At 38.1% G+C, this 18550-nt stretch overlaps 1 protein-coding gene and 1 long non-coding RNA gene across 2 annotated transcripts; both read right to left on the bottom strand.

Moving 5' to 3' along the window:
* Positions 1-1006: 1006 nt before the first annotated feature.
* Positions 1007-4917, bottom strand: LOC110889861 (ADP-ribosylation factor). The gene is made up of 7 exons (XM_022137437.2): positions 4768-4917; positions 3407-3562; positions 2361-2431; positions 2120-2239; positions 1913-2031; positions 1728-1809; positions 1007-1210 (listed from the first exon to the last, which is right to left on the bottom strand). The coding sequence occupies exons 2-7, from the start codon at positions 3552-3554 to the stop codon at positions 1205-1207; spliced, it is 546 nt and encodes a 181-aa protein (XP_021993129.1). The 5' UTR covers positions 3555-3562; positions 4768-4917; the 3' UTR covers positions 1007-1204.
* A 2491-nt stretch (positions 4918-7408) lies between these two features.
* On the bottom strand, positions 7409-9030 carry LOC110889863. The gene is made up of 3 exons (XR_002564004.2): positions 8830-9030; positions 8682-8745; positions 7409-8607 (listed from the first exon to the last, which is right to left on the bottom strand). It is a non-coding gene; the product is annotated as an uncharacterized LOC110889863 (long non-coding RNA).
* Between the last annotated feature and the right edge of the window lie 9520 nt (positions 9031-18550).

Raw genomic sequence — 18550 nt, 5'->3', positions numbered from 1 at the left:
AAATGTCCTTCCTCATGACAAATAAAACATCTACATTTTTTAGGATTTTGTTTTCTTTTATATGTAGGCTTAAAATTTTATAAGGAAACTTTTAACAAACAAATTCAAACAAAGTTTTATTTTATGTTTGTTTTTATAATCTAGAATAAAGAAAAATGTTACTTTTTAATTTTAAAGTCTTTCTTAAAATTTATGTCATATAAAATAGATTTAATATGTGACTAACTTTAATAATAAACATAAACAATTTTGATATAATCTTTAATCTTGTAGATAATAACGTTATTATTATCTTAAAATTTATGTTATATAAAATAGATTTAATATGTGGCTAACTTTAATAATAAACATAAACAATTTTGATATAATCTTTAATCTTGTAGATAATAACGTTACTACTATTACTACCACTACCACTACCACTACCACTACCACTACCACTATTATTTTGTTGTTGTCATAATTTTCAGAGTAAATTACGATTTTGGCCCCTGAGGTTGTATCACTTTTAGTATATTAGCCTAAAATAGGATTGACACCCCGCTATTTTGAGTCCGTACCGTACTAGTGTGACACGTGTTACGAATAAATAAAGGCAATATTATATTAAATGTGGTGTTAATATATGGTATTGTTGTGTTGGAAAATCCAAACTTTGTTAAATATTATGTTAACAATAATAAGATAAATGCTTATCGCAACAAACTAAATGCATACACAGAAAAGAGATGCTCCACCGACTCCAATTCAACTCCACTCTCCATGCGAAAATGTAGGAACCTATTTGCACCACTCTAGAACATAATTGGGGCTATAATCCACATCTCTAACTAGCAGTTGTTTAACCAATCCATAATATAAAAAATATAGATTTTCTAACTTTACATAATATCATTTGGTTGTTGCAGAGGTTAGTGTTGAGCTGGCGACATAAGGAGGGAAGCAACGACCGCTATCTAAAACCCGGTTACCTTATAAAACAATGCCACACCAAAGCCACGTAAAAGAATACAGAAAAGAGATCATCTGCTTATTACCAAACATCATATTACAGAAATCAAGTCGTACAGATTCTAAATGTGATGATGTATACAGTCTATGAAAGCGGATCAAAATACGAGTGTTTGACAAGAAGAAATCCCGAGTCCTCAACATAGATAAAATGCTAACAATACTCGTTATACGATGCATACGTGAGTCCCTTTTAAGCCTGAAATTTGAGCCAAAGCAAACAATTATAACCCAGCTAATGAGCAGAGGTCTTTTACAAGTACTATAATATATTATTACAAATTTACATACAAGAGAACACAAAGGTAATTTTACATAACTTTAAGACTTTAAATAATTACAACTTTTAAAGAATATGGTACAATCCTTTAAGACACATTGTTGACTTTAAACCAACTTCCCCACGACGAACATAACTTTTTCATGCATAAATATGTTGTTAAAAAATTACATCATAAAAAAGACACTCTATTCTCTTTAATTTAGGTATGGTATTGCTATAGTCTTTTTAGTTATATAAAAAAATAACATTTTGCGTGATTATCAGTGTATGTTCCCGCTGCATTGGGCCGGCACCCCTCTAGTATATAACAATTTACAACCCATGAATAGTAACTTCTCCGGTCACAATTTGCCACCTTTTTATGAGTTTCAAGTTCATCATTATGCTAAAATAATATACATCTTTAAGCCATGAAAGTTGTACGAGGGTTCACCTTGTTAGCAATGTTGTTGGAAAGCCAGTCCAATCCCTCATAAAGACCTTCCCCAGAGGTGGCACATGTGCTCTGGATATACCTATACATATCATTTAATACATCAGTTTCAATTTTATACATCAACACACCCATGCATGCATGCATGCATCAATGGCAAAGTGATGTTGGAGAGAGTTAGTTACCAGTGTCGCTGTCGGAGAGAATGCAGACCAAGTTTGTCAGTGATCTCAGCAGCATTCATTGCATTTGGAAGATCTTGCTTGTTGGCAAAAACAAGTAACACTGCATCTCTTAGTTCATCCTGTAATTCCACAACAACCCCATTACTAAGTAATATAGAAACAACAAACTCCCACTGCAAAGTAAAAGAGCTTAGAGCCTCAACATACCTCATTAAGCATCCTGTGTAACTCATCCCTGGCCTCAACTACACGGTCACGATCATTGCTGTCAACCACAAAGATAAGACCTTGTGTGTTTTGGAAGTAGTGCCTCCACAACGGTCGAATCTGAAAACAACTAAAATCAGCATTTGATTTCCAACCCAAGACCATACCGACAAAAAATAAAAACTGAAAGACGTTTTCATTTGGGGAAAAATATGTATATACTAATTGGTGATAACATTACCTTGTCTTGACCCCCAACATCCCACACAGTAAAGCTGATGTTCTTGTATTCAACAGTTTCAACATTGAATCCTGCAAAAATACAAGTTTACAACATAAAAAACAAAAACTAGAAACTGTACATTTTTATATAATATCAAACTGTTAATCATGGTTGGTTCGAAAGAGAATGTTCTGGCAGATCTGCAAGATTCCTTAAAAATAATGTAATGAGATTTTTAAAGCAGTAAGACTGATCCACAAGCCATACACAAATGAACACTTGGCCCGGGTGCTTGGGTTAACAAATAGGGGTGTAAATGAGCTGAGCTACTCGCAATCTACTCGAAATCGGCTTGGTATAAAAGCTCGAGCGACTCGAGCTTAAACGAGCTCGAGCCAGCTCGTGAACCTAGACAAGCCTATTACTTATTTCATTTTTATTTAATATTATGGGGCTGTTTGGCTGAGCTTTTCAAAAGAGCTTATTTGCTTATTTGCTTTTCAGAAAAGCAAATAAGCAAATAAGCTGTTTTGAAAAGCTCAGCCAAACAGCCCCTATATATATATTATGTTATATATAAACTTGTAAGAAAATAGTAATTATAATTAATATAAATTAATTAATAAATAATAACCGAGCCGAGCTTGAAAAACTACCCATGAGCCGAGGTCGAGCTTTAGAAACAAAGCATACACCTTTCTCATTTTCTATCCAATTTTGTACTTCTTTATAGATAAATACTTTGTTAATTGTGATTAAAGGAAACAATATTACTACAATAATAATTTAAATCTTTGAATAGAACGAACCACGTTAATACACTTGTCAAATAAAATTAGTTTTTTTCTGATGCCCCAATAGTAAAACTTTCTGCCTTTTCCAGCTCGGAAATTTAAGACTACACTTTACCAATTCATGAGACTCATGGAAATATGAGGTTATCTACAATATATATACATTATTTCAAGACATTAACTAGTCACCTAGCATCAAAGCTATGCACATATATAATAGAAAGGGAACGCAACCAATAAGGAATTAGTTCCATTAACAATGAAGCATACCAATAGTAGGGATAGTGGTGACAATTTCCCCCAACTTGAGCTTGTACAAAATTGTGGTTTTACCAGCTGCATCGAGACCAACCATCAGAATTCGCATCTCCTTCTTAGCAAACAGGCGACTGAATAGCTTGGTAAAAGACAGCCCCATTGTTGTATCTAGCATAGAAAGGGACCCGTAAGAGTTTATAGTTGTTTATTTACTCATGCTTAGATAATTAAACTAAGGTGCTGTTTGTTTTCTAAGAGGTAAAATGTCAGCAGTCTGCGGACCACATCTGCAGACATCTGTAGAAGAAGAGTTGGACCAAACCTCTACAGTCTGCAAGAAGAAGGTTGTTTGATATTTAACGTATGCAAACTTCTAAAATAAACTGGTGGTGGTGTACAGACGGTGGTGGTGGTGGTGCTGGACGGTGATGGTGGTAGACGGTAGTGGTGGGTGGTGGACGGTGGTGGTGGTGATGGACGGTAGTGGGTGGTGGTGTTTAAGACTATTTTCATAATTATATTGAAACTTATATATGATCCAAACATAAAGATGGGCCAAATGCTTGACATTTAAGAAAAAAAAAAGTGCAATATGCCACATAAACTATCTCCACTAGTTCCAAAAACAAAAACATGAGATTGATTCCGAATTAAAAAAAAATGGAGCAGGTTTGATCCTCTTGTAACATCATACTAAATTATACTAAAATCCTATGCATGTGTTCCTTATACATGATGAGACACACAATCACATGTGATGCTTAGCTTACATCCTAAGTTATAACAAGATTATCACCATTTGGGACGTAAACAGAAAGCGCCTACAAAAAGAAGCAAATTTGGAGACTTAAAAAAGTTGTAAAGATACATCAATAAAACATGTAAAATTTGAAACTAAGCCCCTCCATAGTATGCAACCCTCTTTGTGCAGTCACTTCTTGGATGCTTGAGATCCTAAAGAAGAAAGAGACCAGGTTTTACAGTTTTACCTAAAAGTTACTCTCATCCTCCATGCAATTTTATCTCCAATTTGATTTGATAAATCACTATGTTCAACTAAGAAGCAAAAACAATTCCTTACTTGAAATCAGAAATGTATGCATCATTACAACACATATTCAAATGAAAACACGGCTTTACTTTACAAATCTGAACTCAAAAACAAACATTAACAACTCACACAAACAAACGCATCTACAAATCACTAACACAATAATTAAATAACGTAATTAGTAAGAAAAGCTATCCGATTGTGAGTGAATGATCAATGAAATAATAATAAGAATTGGCAGCAGATCCAGTTCCGATCTGAAGTGAAATGACGATTAATAAGTAGGTGTGTGTAAGGTAAGGTACAGATGTGCGAGACTTACGATCGCCGGTAACCGGAGATGTGACGTGGAGCGTGTGAATCAGGAGCCGTCGATCACCACCAACAACAAAAAGTGGAGCCGATTAAACGAACAGGGTCTATTATATAAAGAGGGCATATATACTGATGTCATGTGTGATGCTTTAAAATTGGTGTATAATGTATAACTAGTGTGATTCCCTCCGCGCTACGCGGCAGAAATTCGGTTGGTATCGGTTTAGTTCATTACGGTACTGACACTTAATATAGGAACCAAAAAAGTTAAGTCATCTTTTACATTAATAGAAAACCCTTAAAATGAACACCGGTCCCGGCTTCGATAATAGCGATACAGATACTGATGTTCGGTAAGAATTAGTTAAGTTCGTTACAGTACCGACGCTCATAGCCTACGGCACCAAAAAGAATTCTATATTGAATGCAAACCTGCGTATTCAATCGAAATACACATATGCATATTCAGTTTTTTTTAGCTTTAAAAAGTTACTAACGCAAGCTATTACAAAAAAATCAAATTCAATAATAAATCAAATAAACACAAATACCTAAAAATTATTACTTAGTGTTCATCATACTTCTAAACTAACATATAAAGTTATAATTGTTATTAGTTAATTAATTAGCTAAGTAATGAGTGTATATAATCTTTTGATGGTTAGTTAAAATTGAAAACCGTAATCTTATTATGTATCAATAACATGAGTAGTATTACCTACTTAATTACTAATCACATTATGTATTAGTATTTTTTTTTTTTTTTGAAATGTCAACTTTCTTATGTTAGGCCACCACAATCTCTAAACTGGAGAGCCCTGTTGCTCCATGTTAGCCAGACTATGTTGTCTTAACCTGACTCATACTGGCTTCAGAGTTTGGCTTGAGTGTTCTCCCGGTGAACCATACCCCCAACAGCCACTTGACAAACGTTGTGCTACTACAAAAGCTGAATACTCTCTGACGTAACATACGGTAGAACGAAAACCTGAGTTGACTCAGGATATAAATTATTATTATTGTTGTTATTATTATTATTATAGTATGTAGAGCTCATATTTTCTCCCATTGCCCTTTGACACCTCTTCTTATCTATTTGTTTTTATAACTCTACCTAGCTCATCTTTAGAATATTTATTGCTTTCTTCAATGACGATAATATATAAAAGAATCAATATTTTTGTTACTGTTCATCAACCCTTTAAATTCATATGTATAATGTTACAACATTAGGTTTCAGGTTAGATACACATATGAGTTTTTTTTTCTGGACTGGTATTATATGTATTATGGTCTAGTAGATATGGATATAATCAGGTGATTCCGTTAATTGTATGATCATAATTTGGTTCGTAAATGATCCAAATTTACCGTTAAAATAAAATGTGTCATGCTTTGAAAGTTTGGAAAACTTTGTCTTGAGTAATGTGCTAATGAGACCTTAACCTTTGTTTTATTACATACAAATCCCTTTATTTATTTATTTATTTATTTATTTATTTATTTATTTTTATTTATTTTTTAAAGTACAGTACGTGTCTTGAAACTTGTTTAAAATTCAGTTTGAAACAAACTACTAAGCTTAGCTGGCTTGTATAGTTTTCAAGTCAAGTTCAAATTAGTATAAACTTGATCGTTAGCTTGCTCGAGTAAATATAAGAAGCAATAGAAAAAGTATGTCCAGCCATTCTAATGAGCCCATATAGGAAATTATAGGGCCGTCAATTCCTAATATGATTCAAAACCCGACAAGAAAAAAATAGGTCTGGGTCAACTGACACACTATGTTTCTTTTTTAATGAGTCTTGTTAGAGTTAACATGTTTTAAAACAAAACAAAAAAGATAAGTTAGAATTAATCTGCATGTTATTTGAAAAGCTTATTATATATTATATAGAGTGAATTGCAAGTTTTGTCCTTTATCTTTAGGCCATTTTGCAAGTTTTGTCCTTTATGTTTAAATTTGACGAGTTTTGTCCTTTATGTTTAAAAATCAAGCACGTTTTACCCTTTGGGCCTTAAAAATCAAGCACCTTTTGTCCTTTATGTTTAAAAATCAAGCACGTTTTGTCCTTTATGTTTAAAAAATCAAGCACGTTTTGTCCTTAAAAATCAAGCACGTTTTGCCCCAAAGGGTAAAACGTGCTTGATTTTCAAACATAAAGGACAAAACTTGTCAAATTTAAACATAAAGGACAAAGCTTGCAAAATGGCCTAAAGATAAAGGACAAAACTTGCAATTCACTCTATTATATATTATCTATTTGTAACACAAATGGGTATTAGTTGGTTGTACCTCATGCATAAAGTGTGTTTTGTGGATATTATTTATTTAATTATTATATTATATTATATTATAGAGTAAACTACAATTTTACCCCCTGGGGTTAGGGGTCATTGGCATGTCTATCCCCTAAGGAAATAATTGCAATTTTACCCTTCACTGTTTGGGGTTATGTCACACTTTTACCCCCGGTGTCAAATTTGTTAACAGATCTGTTAATTTTAATGTGAAATGACTATTTTACCCTTTAATATTACCCCCTAAGGTTCTTGTTATGTCGCATAATTACCCCCACTGGTAAATTACTAAAATGCCCTTTTGTATTACCCCTATACTCTGTGTTAAGCAACAATATTAACCCCTGTAAAAATAACTACATTTATTGAGAATACATAGATGTGAAAACTCACAAAGGAAGTTCAAATCATTATAACAGATTGTTGTGCCTCGAAATTATAAATACATGATATGAGACCTCATTATCAACTATCAACAACTAACTACAGTAAGAATACCTGAAATTCAATTTGTAAAGGTAACATTGAAGAAAACTATTCCACTTTACAACTAAATGCTGGCTTCATATCTTAAAGATCTCTTGTATTTCAACAAAAAGCGATCAGTTTTATCGTCACAGTTCTCCAAAATTTCAAGGCATTCATTGCCATTTCCATAACTCCTAGTATCAGGCATGCCTTCAGGATACAAATTAGCTAAATCCATACAAGAACAGCCCGAACCCTCAGCAAAAACTGAAGGCCTTGGTTTCTCTTTTCCAACTCTGTAGTATTTTAAAAGATAGCGAAGAGGCTTTCTTCCTATGTCATTTTCTTGACAACAGCTGTCACTAAGACTATTATCCGAAGTAGAACCAGAATTACAAGCCTTCAAGCCTTCCGATGATGTAGAACTATGATTACGTGCCTTACAGATATAACATTCACATTCTATATCATGTGAACAAGCTTTACAGCCAGAACGCCTTCTAGTATAGCACATCAACGGTGCATTCAAAGAAGCTGAACTCTTCAAGCAACCCATTCTGTATCTTCTAGTATAGCAAATCAACGGTACATCCAAACTACTCGAATCCCTCAAAACAATCTTCTTACTGTCACGCCTTCTCGAATAACACGCTATCGGCACATCAAGTTCATCATCAGCATCAGTTCATTGTTCCAGATTCCCCATAATTATCAAAATTAAAACCATAAATGTAACCCAAATCGCCACAATTGTAACCTCCACCCTACAATTCAAGATTTTTTTAAAACTCAAATTCACCACACCCACAAATTTGAAACCCAAATTAAACCCAACTCTCGTTCATAGATCACGGCTCACTTCTTGAACGAAGACTCGGTGCGTGCAATTAAGTATCGCCACCATAGCTTCAAACTGAAGGGATTTCTGAGGAGTTCTTCTTCATAGAGGAGTTCGTCTTGGCTTGGATACAACTCGCTTGAAATCGCCATTGACTGCTTAGACTTGACAATCTCCAAAAGTAGCCCTACTAACTAACTTTATGTAAACTATATTCAAGTTCACATGCATCCTTAATTACTAGCAAAGGAAGTCAGAAAAACATATAAATATAAAGATCATCCAGTAACGAATTAACAGATGAGAAAAACTACCTAATAATGACAGGAAGAGGAAAGAAATTAAGAAACTCCTTCACAGCAGCTTCCGATCGAGTGCCTGAAGAAGATTAACAGCAGATCAAAACAAACAAACAAACAGTTAAATTAAGCAGAAAACCACAAGAGTGATTAGTAAACAAACCAGGGTGAGAGCAGAAATCAGAAGCAGCTTGCAGCAGCTTTGAAGTATCAGCGAGAGAATATTCTTCTTCCATTTCTGAACAACAAGACGAACAAAATCGATTTATAAACCCCTTCCTTCCTTCGTTGCTTGCAAGATAATCCAAAAACCCACCGCTTCATCTTGAGTTCTTCTGCAAAACCCTAGAAACGAAAGAGGAGATCTGAACTAAAACAGGATTTAAATAATAATAGTAATAATAAATATGGGGTAAGATTACCAAAATACCCTTGCATATAACATTCAAACAACCTTTGACTGACGGCAGGGGGTAAAAGTGCGACATAACCCCAAACAGTGGGGGGTAAAATTGCAATTATTTCCTTAGGGGGGATAGACATGCCAATGACCCCTAACCCCAGGGGGTAAAATTGCAGCTTACTCTATATTATATTATATTATATTATATTATATAAAGATATAATTTGCAACTATGTAATATTGCTTGTACCCTATGCATAATAAACTATAAGGTGGTTATATTTTATTCGTGTGCTACTTTTGTATTATAATTAAGTAGGTTTAGTGACTCATACTTGGAGTATATATTGTTGGTAACACGTAAAGGTTTCATAAAATACTTTTGGTTTCAGAGAGAGAAACCCACTGAATCATCTTCAACCTCTGTTTCTTTATCTCTCTAACCATTTAGGTTTATTTTTCTACTCCTTGTCCGGCAACACACATGCCATTCCTGTTACACCCCAACCGATGGCGGAATCATCGGGGCATGGCACTGAGCGAAACAGATTGTCCAGAAGTTTCCATAACAATTATCATTACTATTCAATTTAAAATAACACGTCCCATACCATGTCTCAAACAGTAAGCAAATTATTACAGACCAAATCTAGGCAATTAATTCTGTTCGGACAACTCATATTTAAATATAGCAATTGTTTATCTGCTTCTAGAGACCCTTGATTCAATTACTACAGACAACTATTTGTTGGACTCTAGAGCTTTATTCTAGCCTCACTTTCCTAGCAGATAAGCATCCTAAACACCTGTCACATACGTTAAAATAAAGTCAATACACATAGTGTAAAGGCGAGTATACAAGTTTGATAATAGCATATAAAGTTCGAAATAGTTTACGCATAACCAGCACGTACACATCGGAAAACGAAGCATGTTAGTTATCGACATGAACCTGTCGATACCAATGACTGCGGGTAGACTGCCCAAGGCAGTTCGTAATACATGATCACCACTGTAATTCATGCAAATAATTGTCCTTAACAACCCCCGCATGAGCAGGTGCTGAGTCCAAACTATAGTACTATCGTCGTTAAGGCAGGTAGACAGCATTCCATGTGTAAACATAACAAACAAGCATTCATTAAGACACATATAACATGCGGTAACGGTTAGCGTTTAAAAGTATTGCGTAGTGTGTTCGATTGTGATTTAGAATAAGCAACTTATGTAACACCCAAAAGTGCTAAAGCAAAAAGGGGTCGAGTATACTCACAGCAGTTGATGGATTGAAGGGAGCGCTTGAGAGTAGGGTTAGCCTGAATGGTTCAATAGCATAATGATAAGTACGCGTAAAACGGAAACAAGTGCTGAAGGATCGGACAGCTGGTCGATCGGACGGTAGTCCGATCGGACGGCTGACCGTGTGGTTGACAGTCCGTTCGGACAGTTGTCCGGTCGGACGGTAGTCCGATCAGATGGCTGTTCGAGTATATTGTTTCTTCCTTTGAGTAAGATGTGTTTGTGTATGATGGTTTGACTTTTGAAGTTTTTGTTGCAGTATTTGAAATCCTTGAAGTATCCTTACCTTTCAGGTCGGTCGATCGGATCGTCGTTCGATCGGCCGGCAACCCGATCGGCTAGGTGCCTCAGTATAAGCAAGTTCTTAGCAGAAGGCACTCGATCGGACATCAGTTCGATCGGGTGGCATTCCTAGTGCATTGAACATGTTGAAAATCGATTAAGTGTTGAAGTCAAGTATCTCATGATCCGAAGAGTAATCCAATCGTATGGTAGTCCGATCGGATAGCAGTTCGTTCAATACTCCACTTCAAATAAGTTGATTAAGCGTGGGACCCATGTGCTAGCCGACCGGCTGGCCGGTCGTTCGGCCGTCTGTCCGTTCGGCTGGCTGTCCGTTTGGACCGCAGTCCGATCGGACAGCACCTTGTCCTGGTCGGCCTGTTCGTCTAACACTTGGTTGTTTTGATTGTTTGTCGTTTTATCGAGGTATTTTGATAACGAGTCAAACAACAGAAGTCGTGTCATTACTTAGTTCTCCTGATCGGACAGGAATCACCCAAATTCGATTGGTGAACGGTTCGGGACGGTGTTTGATGTTTAACCCAAAATCGGTGAACCTCATGGATAGAATCCGGATCTTAGGCCACGCAACCACCGGAATGATTAGTAAGCCGACACAAGCTCCGTTTCTATAGGTTTTGAAGGCATTGGGTGTAAAAGAGTTGAAAGAAAGTTGGAAAACCATCTTTTAATCCCTTTCACCGCGAATATGTTTAGATCTGTGAAAGATCTTTCTTTGTTTATGTGGAAATCAGTTAGATCCAAGTTATTCTTGGTGGATTGAGGCCAAAACATGAAGTTCTTCAATAACACATGATGACGTCATCCTAGAACACCTTGAATCTTGATGATTTCACGGTTATAAGATAAGATTTAAAAGTTAGAAAGGTGTAGGAGTGCGTGTAGATCAAGAAAGTACAAGATTTAGGACGAGATCTTACCGAAATCGTGAGAAATATGAGAAAAGGTGGAGAGCACGAGCTGGTCGATCAGAGAGTTTCCAAAAGTGGAAATGATGACAATGACAGGGGTATTTATAGGCTTCCAAATAAGGAAAGTGCTGGCCGATCGGCCAGGCAGCTCGATCGGACAGCCTGTCCGATCGGACAGCAGTCCGATCGGCCGGCTGGTCGACCGGCTGGTAGCCTGATCGATCAGTTGCCTGATTCGAGTGTCCGGCGCGACGATTTTTGATATTTCGATTTCGATTGCGATTGCGCATCGCTCAAAATAGAGTTTCCTATTCAAATTACTTTTAATCCCAACTACTCGTATCACGCGCTGTCTCTTCTCCACTAATCATCATATTATATCTACATACAATCGTCCTTGTTTCGTATTTGGTTTGCGATTTCGATTTGATTGCGATTGTGTTCGTTTGCGATTCGATTGATTACCACACAACGTAAATAAACATGCACACGTAACACTTAAGGCACACACACACACATATAACAATCACCAAAATGCGTAATTCGAGTTTGCGAGCGCGATGTTGATTAGATTAGGTTGACTAGCGTTTGGTTAACTTTATCTCATTGTTACTTCCTATTATTCACAGTCGTAAAGCGGTTCGTAGCGATAAACATTCGATTACTTCGATTATTAATAATTACTCCACATAATACAACTAACGTAAAACATAAAATAGACTGACTATAGTCAAAGAAGTCAAAACAGGGATTGAGCAGGAGTGGCAGATCGCAATTAGCGATCTTTTCTTCCTTTGACTTCAATCTTGACTTTGACTTTGACTTTCGAAACACAGGGGTGTTATAGCCTTCCCTTGTTTAGGGAATTTCTTCCCGACATTAGGTCGAAGCCGTAGCAAACAATTGCGGATATTTCGCCTTCATGTCGCTTTCGAGTTCCCAAGTGAACTCCGCGCCTCGTTTGCCTTCCCATCGGACTTTCACAATAGGGATACGCGAGCATCTGAGCTGCTTGGTTTGGCGATCCATGATTTCTACAGGCTTCTCCACGAAGTGTAGTGTTTCGTTTATTTGAAGGTCATCGAGAGGTACAATTAAATCATGCTCAGCCAGGCACTTTCGGAGGTTTGACACATGGAAAGTCGGGTGGACATTACTAAGCTCCTCCGGTAGTTCGAGTCTGTAGGCGACTTTTCCGATCCTTTCCATAATCTTAAAAGGTCCAACATATCGAGGCGCTAGTTTCCCTTTCTTGCCGAATCTGACCACACCCTTCCAAGGTGACACCTTTAGGAGTACGTAGTCGCCAACGTCAAATTCAAGGGGCTTGCGTCATCTATCGGCGTAACTTTTCTGTCTACTTCGAGCCTTCAACAAGTTGTCTCGAATTTGGAGAACTATGTCAGTCGTTTCTTGTAGTAACTCGGGACCTGTTAATTGCGAGTGACCGATCTCGTGCCATACAATAGGTGATCGACATCTTCTTCCATATAAAGCCTCGAATGGTGCCATTTAGATGCTGGTATGATAACTGTTTTTATACGAGAACTCGACTAAAAGCAGGTATTTATCCCAATTACCACCGAAGTCTATGACACACGAGCGGAGCATGTCTTCAAGAGTACGGATCGTTCTTTCAGTCTGTCCGTCGGTTTGAGGATGGAATGCGGTACTTAAGTTAAGCGTCGTACCGAGAGCCGCTTGAAACGTTTCCCACAATCGCGAGGTAAACCGAGCATCTCGGTCAGAGATGATGTCGCGAGGCGTACCATGATTACAAATGATCTCGACGGTGTAGATTCGGGCTAATCGTTCTACCTTGTAGTCTTCCCGTATTGGCAAAAAGTGAGCAGATTTGGTCAAACGGTCAACGACAACCCAAATGTTGTCGTGACCTGATGACGTGTGCGGAAGCTTTGTTATGAAGTCCATAGCTATACTCTCCCACTTCCATATAGGGATTGGTGGTTGTTCGAGTAAGCCAGAGGGTCTTTGATGTTCAGCTTTGACTCTTGCACAAGTCAGGCATTTCCTAACATAGAGAGCAATATCCCTCTTCATGCCCGGCCACCAGTACTTATAGCGAAGATCCTGGTACATTTTGTCGGCACCGGGATGAATAGAATATCGGGATTTGTGGGCTTCGTCCATCAAAATCTTTCGTAATTCGGTCCGCTTAGGGATCTAAATTCAGTCCAGAAAATAGAAGATCCCATTTGATTTGCTTACAAGCTGAGCTCCATCGTGATAGATTCTTTCCTTCTTCAGAGTGCGTTCATTGAAACAGGCGTGCTGAGCTTCGCGGATGAGGGTTTCGAGATCGTGTTGGGCTTGGGTATTGCGAATGCTGAGAAAATAACTTCGTCTGCTGAGAGCGTCGGCAACAACATTAGCTTTGCCTGGGTGATAACGAATCTCACAGTCGTAATCATTGAGAAGTTCTACCCATCGGCGTTGACGCATATTAAGTTCTTTCTGATCAAAGATGTGTTGTAAACTCCTATGATCGGTGAATATCGTACACTTGGTACCATGCAGGTAGTGTCGCCATATCTTTAACACAAAAACAACCGCGCCTAGCTCAAGATCATGGGTTGTATAGTTCTTCTCGTGGATTTTGAGCTGACGAGATGCGTACGCTATAACCTTGTCCCGTTGCATAAGAACACAACCAAGACCAAGGTTGGAAGCATCACAGTAGACAATGAAACCGTCGTTTCCATCGGGCAATGTGAGAACAGGAGCATTGCAGAGCATGTGCTTGAGGGTTTGGAAGGCAGACTCTTGTTCAGTTCCCAAACAAAAGACCTGTCTTTATGCGTAAGAGCGGTAAGCGGCACATCGATTTTTGAGAATCCTTCAATAAATCGTCGATAATAGCCCGCTAGTCCGAGAAAAGAACGGACTTCAGATGGGTTCTTTGGCGTAATCCAACTCTTAACTGCTTCAGTCTTCGCAGGATCGACATGGATACCTTGACTATTAACAATGTGTCCCAGAAACTGAACCTCCTCTAACCAGAATTCACACTTTGAGAACTTGGCATAGAGTTGATTCCCCTGGAGTAGTTCGAGAACCAAACGTAGATGTTGCGCATGTTCGGCTTTCGATTTGGAATAGATCAAGACATCGTCGATGAACACGATGACGAAACGGTCTAGAAATGGCTTACACACGCGATTCATCAGATCCATGAAAACCGTGGGTGCGTTGGTTAAACCAAAAGGCATAACAATGAATTCGTAGTGGCCGTAGCGAGTGCGAAAAGCGGTTTTGGGTATATCCTCCTCTTGAATGTGTAGCTGGTGATAGCCTGAACGGAGATTGATCTTTGAGAAACACGTAGCACCTTGCAGCTGATCAAACAAATCGTCGATACGAGGCAGGGGATAGCGGTTCTTGATGGTCAACTTGTTCAACTCCCGATAGTCGATGCACATCCTGAACGACCTATCCTTCTTTTTAACGAAGAGGACTGGCGTGCCCTAAGGAGAGGTGCTCGGGCGAATGAAGCCTTTCTCAAGTAATTCCTGGAGTTGGTTCGAGAGTTCACGCATTTCGGACGGTGCGACTCGATAAGGGCCTTTGGCTACAGGATTGGCTCCAGGAATGAGGTCGATACGAAAGTCGATATCACGACTTGGCGGAAGACCAGGAAGATCTTCAGGGAACACATCGGGAAATTCACGAACCACAGAAACGTCTTTCACTTCTGTCTTTCCTTTCTTTTCCTTCTCCGCTACTACAATGTTAGCCAAGAAAGCTCTGTATTCCTTGCGGAGATACTTGCTAGCTTGGATACACGACATGAGCTTGAGACCCTTCGAAGCAGTTTCACCATACACACACAATAAATCACCATTCACGAGCGAGAATCGAATCATTTTGTCGAAGCATACAACTTCAGCATGGTTTTCGCGAAGAAAGTCCATGCCTATTATGACATCAAAACTTCCGAGTTGCATTGGAATAAGGTCGATTGGGAAGATGTGATTGTTGAGCTCAAGAGTACAATCACGAAGAACATAATTAACGGCGACAGTTCTTCCGGTAGCGACTTCAATATCGAACGTCGAGGGGAGATAAGAGCGCTTACGACTAAGGAGCTTCTCAAATTCAAACGATACAAAGCATTTATCGGCTCGAGTATCAAACAAACATGATGCATAATGTAACAACTCTCAATAAAATTTATACTTAGTATGTTAATTATCCCATAAGGAAACCCTAATTGAGAAACCCAAGTAATTCTGCATAAACCCTAACATTTTCAGAATAATCAGAATCAGGATCAGGGCCCCTAAAACTCAGGGGGGGGGGACCCTAGCTGATAATTATCCTCCGAATATGTTGTCTAAATTGAGAATTCTTAAACTGTCGACTCACCAGGCCCATACCAGTGACTAACCTACCCTACCCTAAATTGACACCCCAGGCGATACGCGGCACGTGACACGGATTCTTCCGCGACTAGCGGGAGGCGCCGATTTTGGGTATAAATAGAGGGGCCTGGCACTTGCATTCTGTTGATTGTTCGACGTTAAAATTCAAAATATACTATGAGATATTAGCTGATTACTATAAAACACACACAAATCACGAAGTGCTGCCGCAATCAGGGTAATAACTCGATCGCTATTACGATTCAACGTCCGATCGATTATAACTATCCAACGATTGTTTGAGTGCTGCTCAAATTGAGTTTATACTTTGTTATTCGTCGTGATTTCGACTTGAATATTTGAGTATCGTCTGAATCCGGACTATGCTCTGTTATTCGTTGTGAATCCGCTGAATATTTAAGTATTGCACTTTGTTGATCGTTGTGAGGGTTTAATCTCGTGAATTGTCGTAACTGCTGTATTAGTTACTAACCCGTTTGTGTGTGCATTGTTATTTAAATTAGGTTAATCAAGGCTAATCAGTAGGCTTATACTCTGCTCGTTAAATCTGCAATGTGAGTCATTCTCTTTTTATCAACTGTTTTACAATACTCCAAATTATTTTCCAAAGTTATAATTACAGGGATTAAGTCTTTGTAATCACCAAATTTACAACCAGTATGTGGGGTATTGTGCACATTACTATTGTTTGTATCATGTTAGGTGAGCGAGCCTAAATCATGATACACACTGTTAGGTAGTCGGACCTAAATAGTGATTTACGTCACTTGTGGGTGAACGGACCCAACAGTGATATGACCACAGTCACAGATCCGGTCGAGTGACAAATACTGTGGGTAGTTGGTTGATATGGAAACATTGTAATCGCTCTTAATACTGTAAATTATAACAACGTGTCATTTTAGTAAAAGTGAATGATTCACTCAGTATTGCCCTGCTGACAAAACCTTTTTCAAACATGTTTCAGGTGATCTGTTGTGAGCAAAGAAAAGTGCCGTGGAGCACTACAAGTTTAGAAAAGTGGCTCAATGTAAATAAATAAAGAAACATGTTTTGAGAAATAAAGATTTCCCCGGGAAATCACCTTATTGTAAATTATGGGATTTATCCCTATATTATATAAAACGAGCAGTTTTAATATTAAAAAGATCCTGTTTAAGAAAGCTTCCGCTGTCATTTAAATAGATACCACGGGATTTCTTGCCTCGCGGCTCTGGACCGGGTTAAACCGGGGCCAAGGGCCGTGACAGGAAAAGGTGGTATCAGAGCCACTGATTTAAGCTTACTATTGATTTTAGCCTATTGATTAATTCTAATTGTCATTCTGTGAATATATGTTTTATTAATTGATTAATTGTTAAGTTACAGTATGGGTAAACAAAAGCTTTCTGCTATCTACCACAAGTTAGATACTGCACCCACAGAAAAAGGAACCTCTTCCTCCAAATACCCAGTAGATCCGAAAGAAGGGATTTTTGTTCGAAAAGCACAATATGAGAATCCTCTCACCCTAGAGAAAAGAAATTTGATCATTAGGAAAAGCCAGAAACCCCAAGTCAAGAAAGTGAGGTTTAATCCAGAAATTCAGGAATTAGGCAATAATCCACCTTGGGAAGACCAATTAGATGAAAAATGGGCAAATCTGTGTATGCTAGCTACCGTAGTGGAAAATGCAAACCTCTAAACTATCAATAAGCCTGGTCTAGAAGAAAACTACCATATAGTAAATAAATAAATCCTAGCGTGTTCTCTTTCCTGTTGTCTTTTGTACAAATTAGTATGCAATAAAACTGCAATGTTTATTTGTAAAACTTTGTTCCAAAGTTTTAACTTAGAATTTTTGTGCATTTTGCATATATGCTATCCAGCATGAATGAGATATCGGAAGCATTTCAGAATCTCAACCTCTACCCAGTACCAATTGAAGTCTCCCACGACTTTACTGGTTATATTGCTGACATAGAGGAACCTCTGGAATTCCAAGCTCCACCGCTGGAAAAAGCAAAACCTAAAAAGAGAAGATATGTAGGATGGAGGAAAATGCGCAGGAGAAAGCCAGCCACTAGGAAACTCCCCAAAATAGAAAACCCCATAGACAAAGGAAAAGGACTCGAGACCGGAGAGAGCTCTAAGCCAGCAGAGATAGAAGTAAGGGAAAATTCTAAAAAAAAGGAATAGAAATTGGAGAGAGCTCTAGGCAACCTGAAGAAATCACCTTTCAAGACGAAATAGACCGTCTATTGGCAAATTGTGATGTCATTAGCCCTATCCACAATAATCTATATCCTTACCCTGCCGAAAACCAACTTCTTGTAAATCTGGAACCAGCTATTCCAGACCCACTAATCCACACTCGACCTTTAGGCCAAATGGAAGAATGGTGGACAAATGACTGGCAATTCCAAAATATGATCAACAGTCCTTATTCCTTCCTTCCACAGTTTGATCCAGAACCTATCCCTAATCCTCCAATAAGCAACGAAAACTTTGCCGAACTTCGTCAATTCGGTGAAGAGCTGATAGGTACAGGGAATAGGATCCGGGAAATGGGGGAACAAATCTCCT

This window comes from Helianthus annuus, chromosome 5, assembly GCF_002127325.2.
Source record: "Helianthus annuus cultivar XRQ/B chromosome 5, HanXRQr2.0-SUNRISE, whole genome shotgun sequence".
In the NCBI taxonomy this organism is placed as follows: domain Eukaryota; kingdom Viridiplantae; phylum Streptophyta; class Magnoliopsida; order Asterales; family Asteraceae; genus Helianthus; species Helianthus annuus.
Note: the sequence above shows the minus strand (reverse complement) of the source record. Positions and strands in the feature narration are given on the sequence as shown.

Bases quoted from the DNA above. Each gene is read 5' to 3' on its own strand.
- LOC110889861 (XM_022137437.2), bottom strand. From the start codon at position 3,554: ATGGGGCTGTCTTTTACCAAGCTATTCAGTCGCCTGTTTGCTAAGAAG. The intron at 2,032-2,119 runs GTATGTTGAGGC...GTGGAATTACAG, and splicing joins TACACAGGATGCTTAATGAG to GATGAACTAAGAGATGCAGT. The intron at 1,810-1,912 runs GTAACTAACTCT...TGATATGTATAG, and splicing joins TCTCTCCGACAGCGACACTG to GTATATCCAGAGCACATGTG.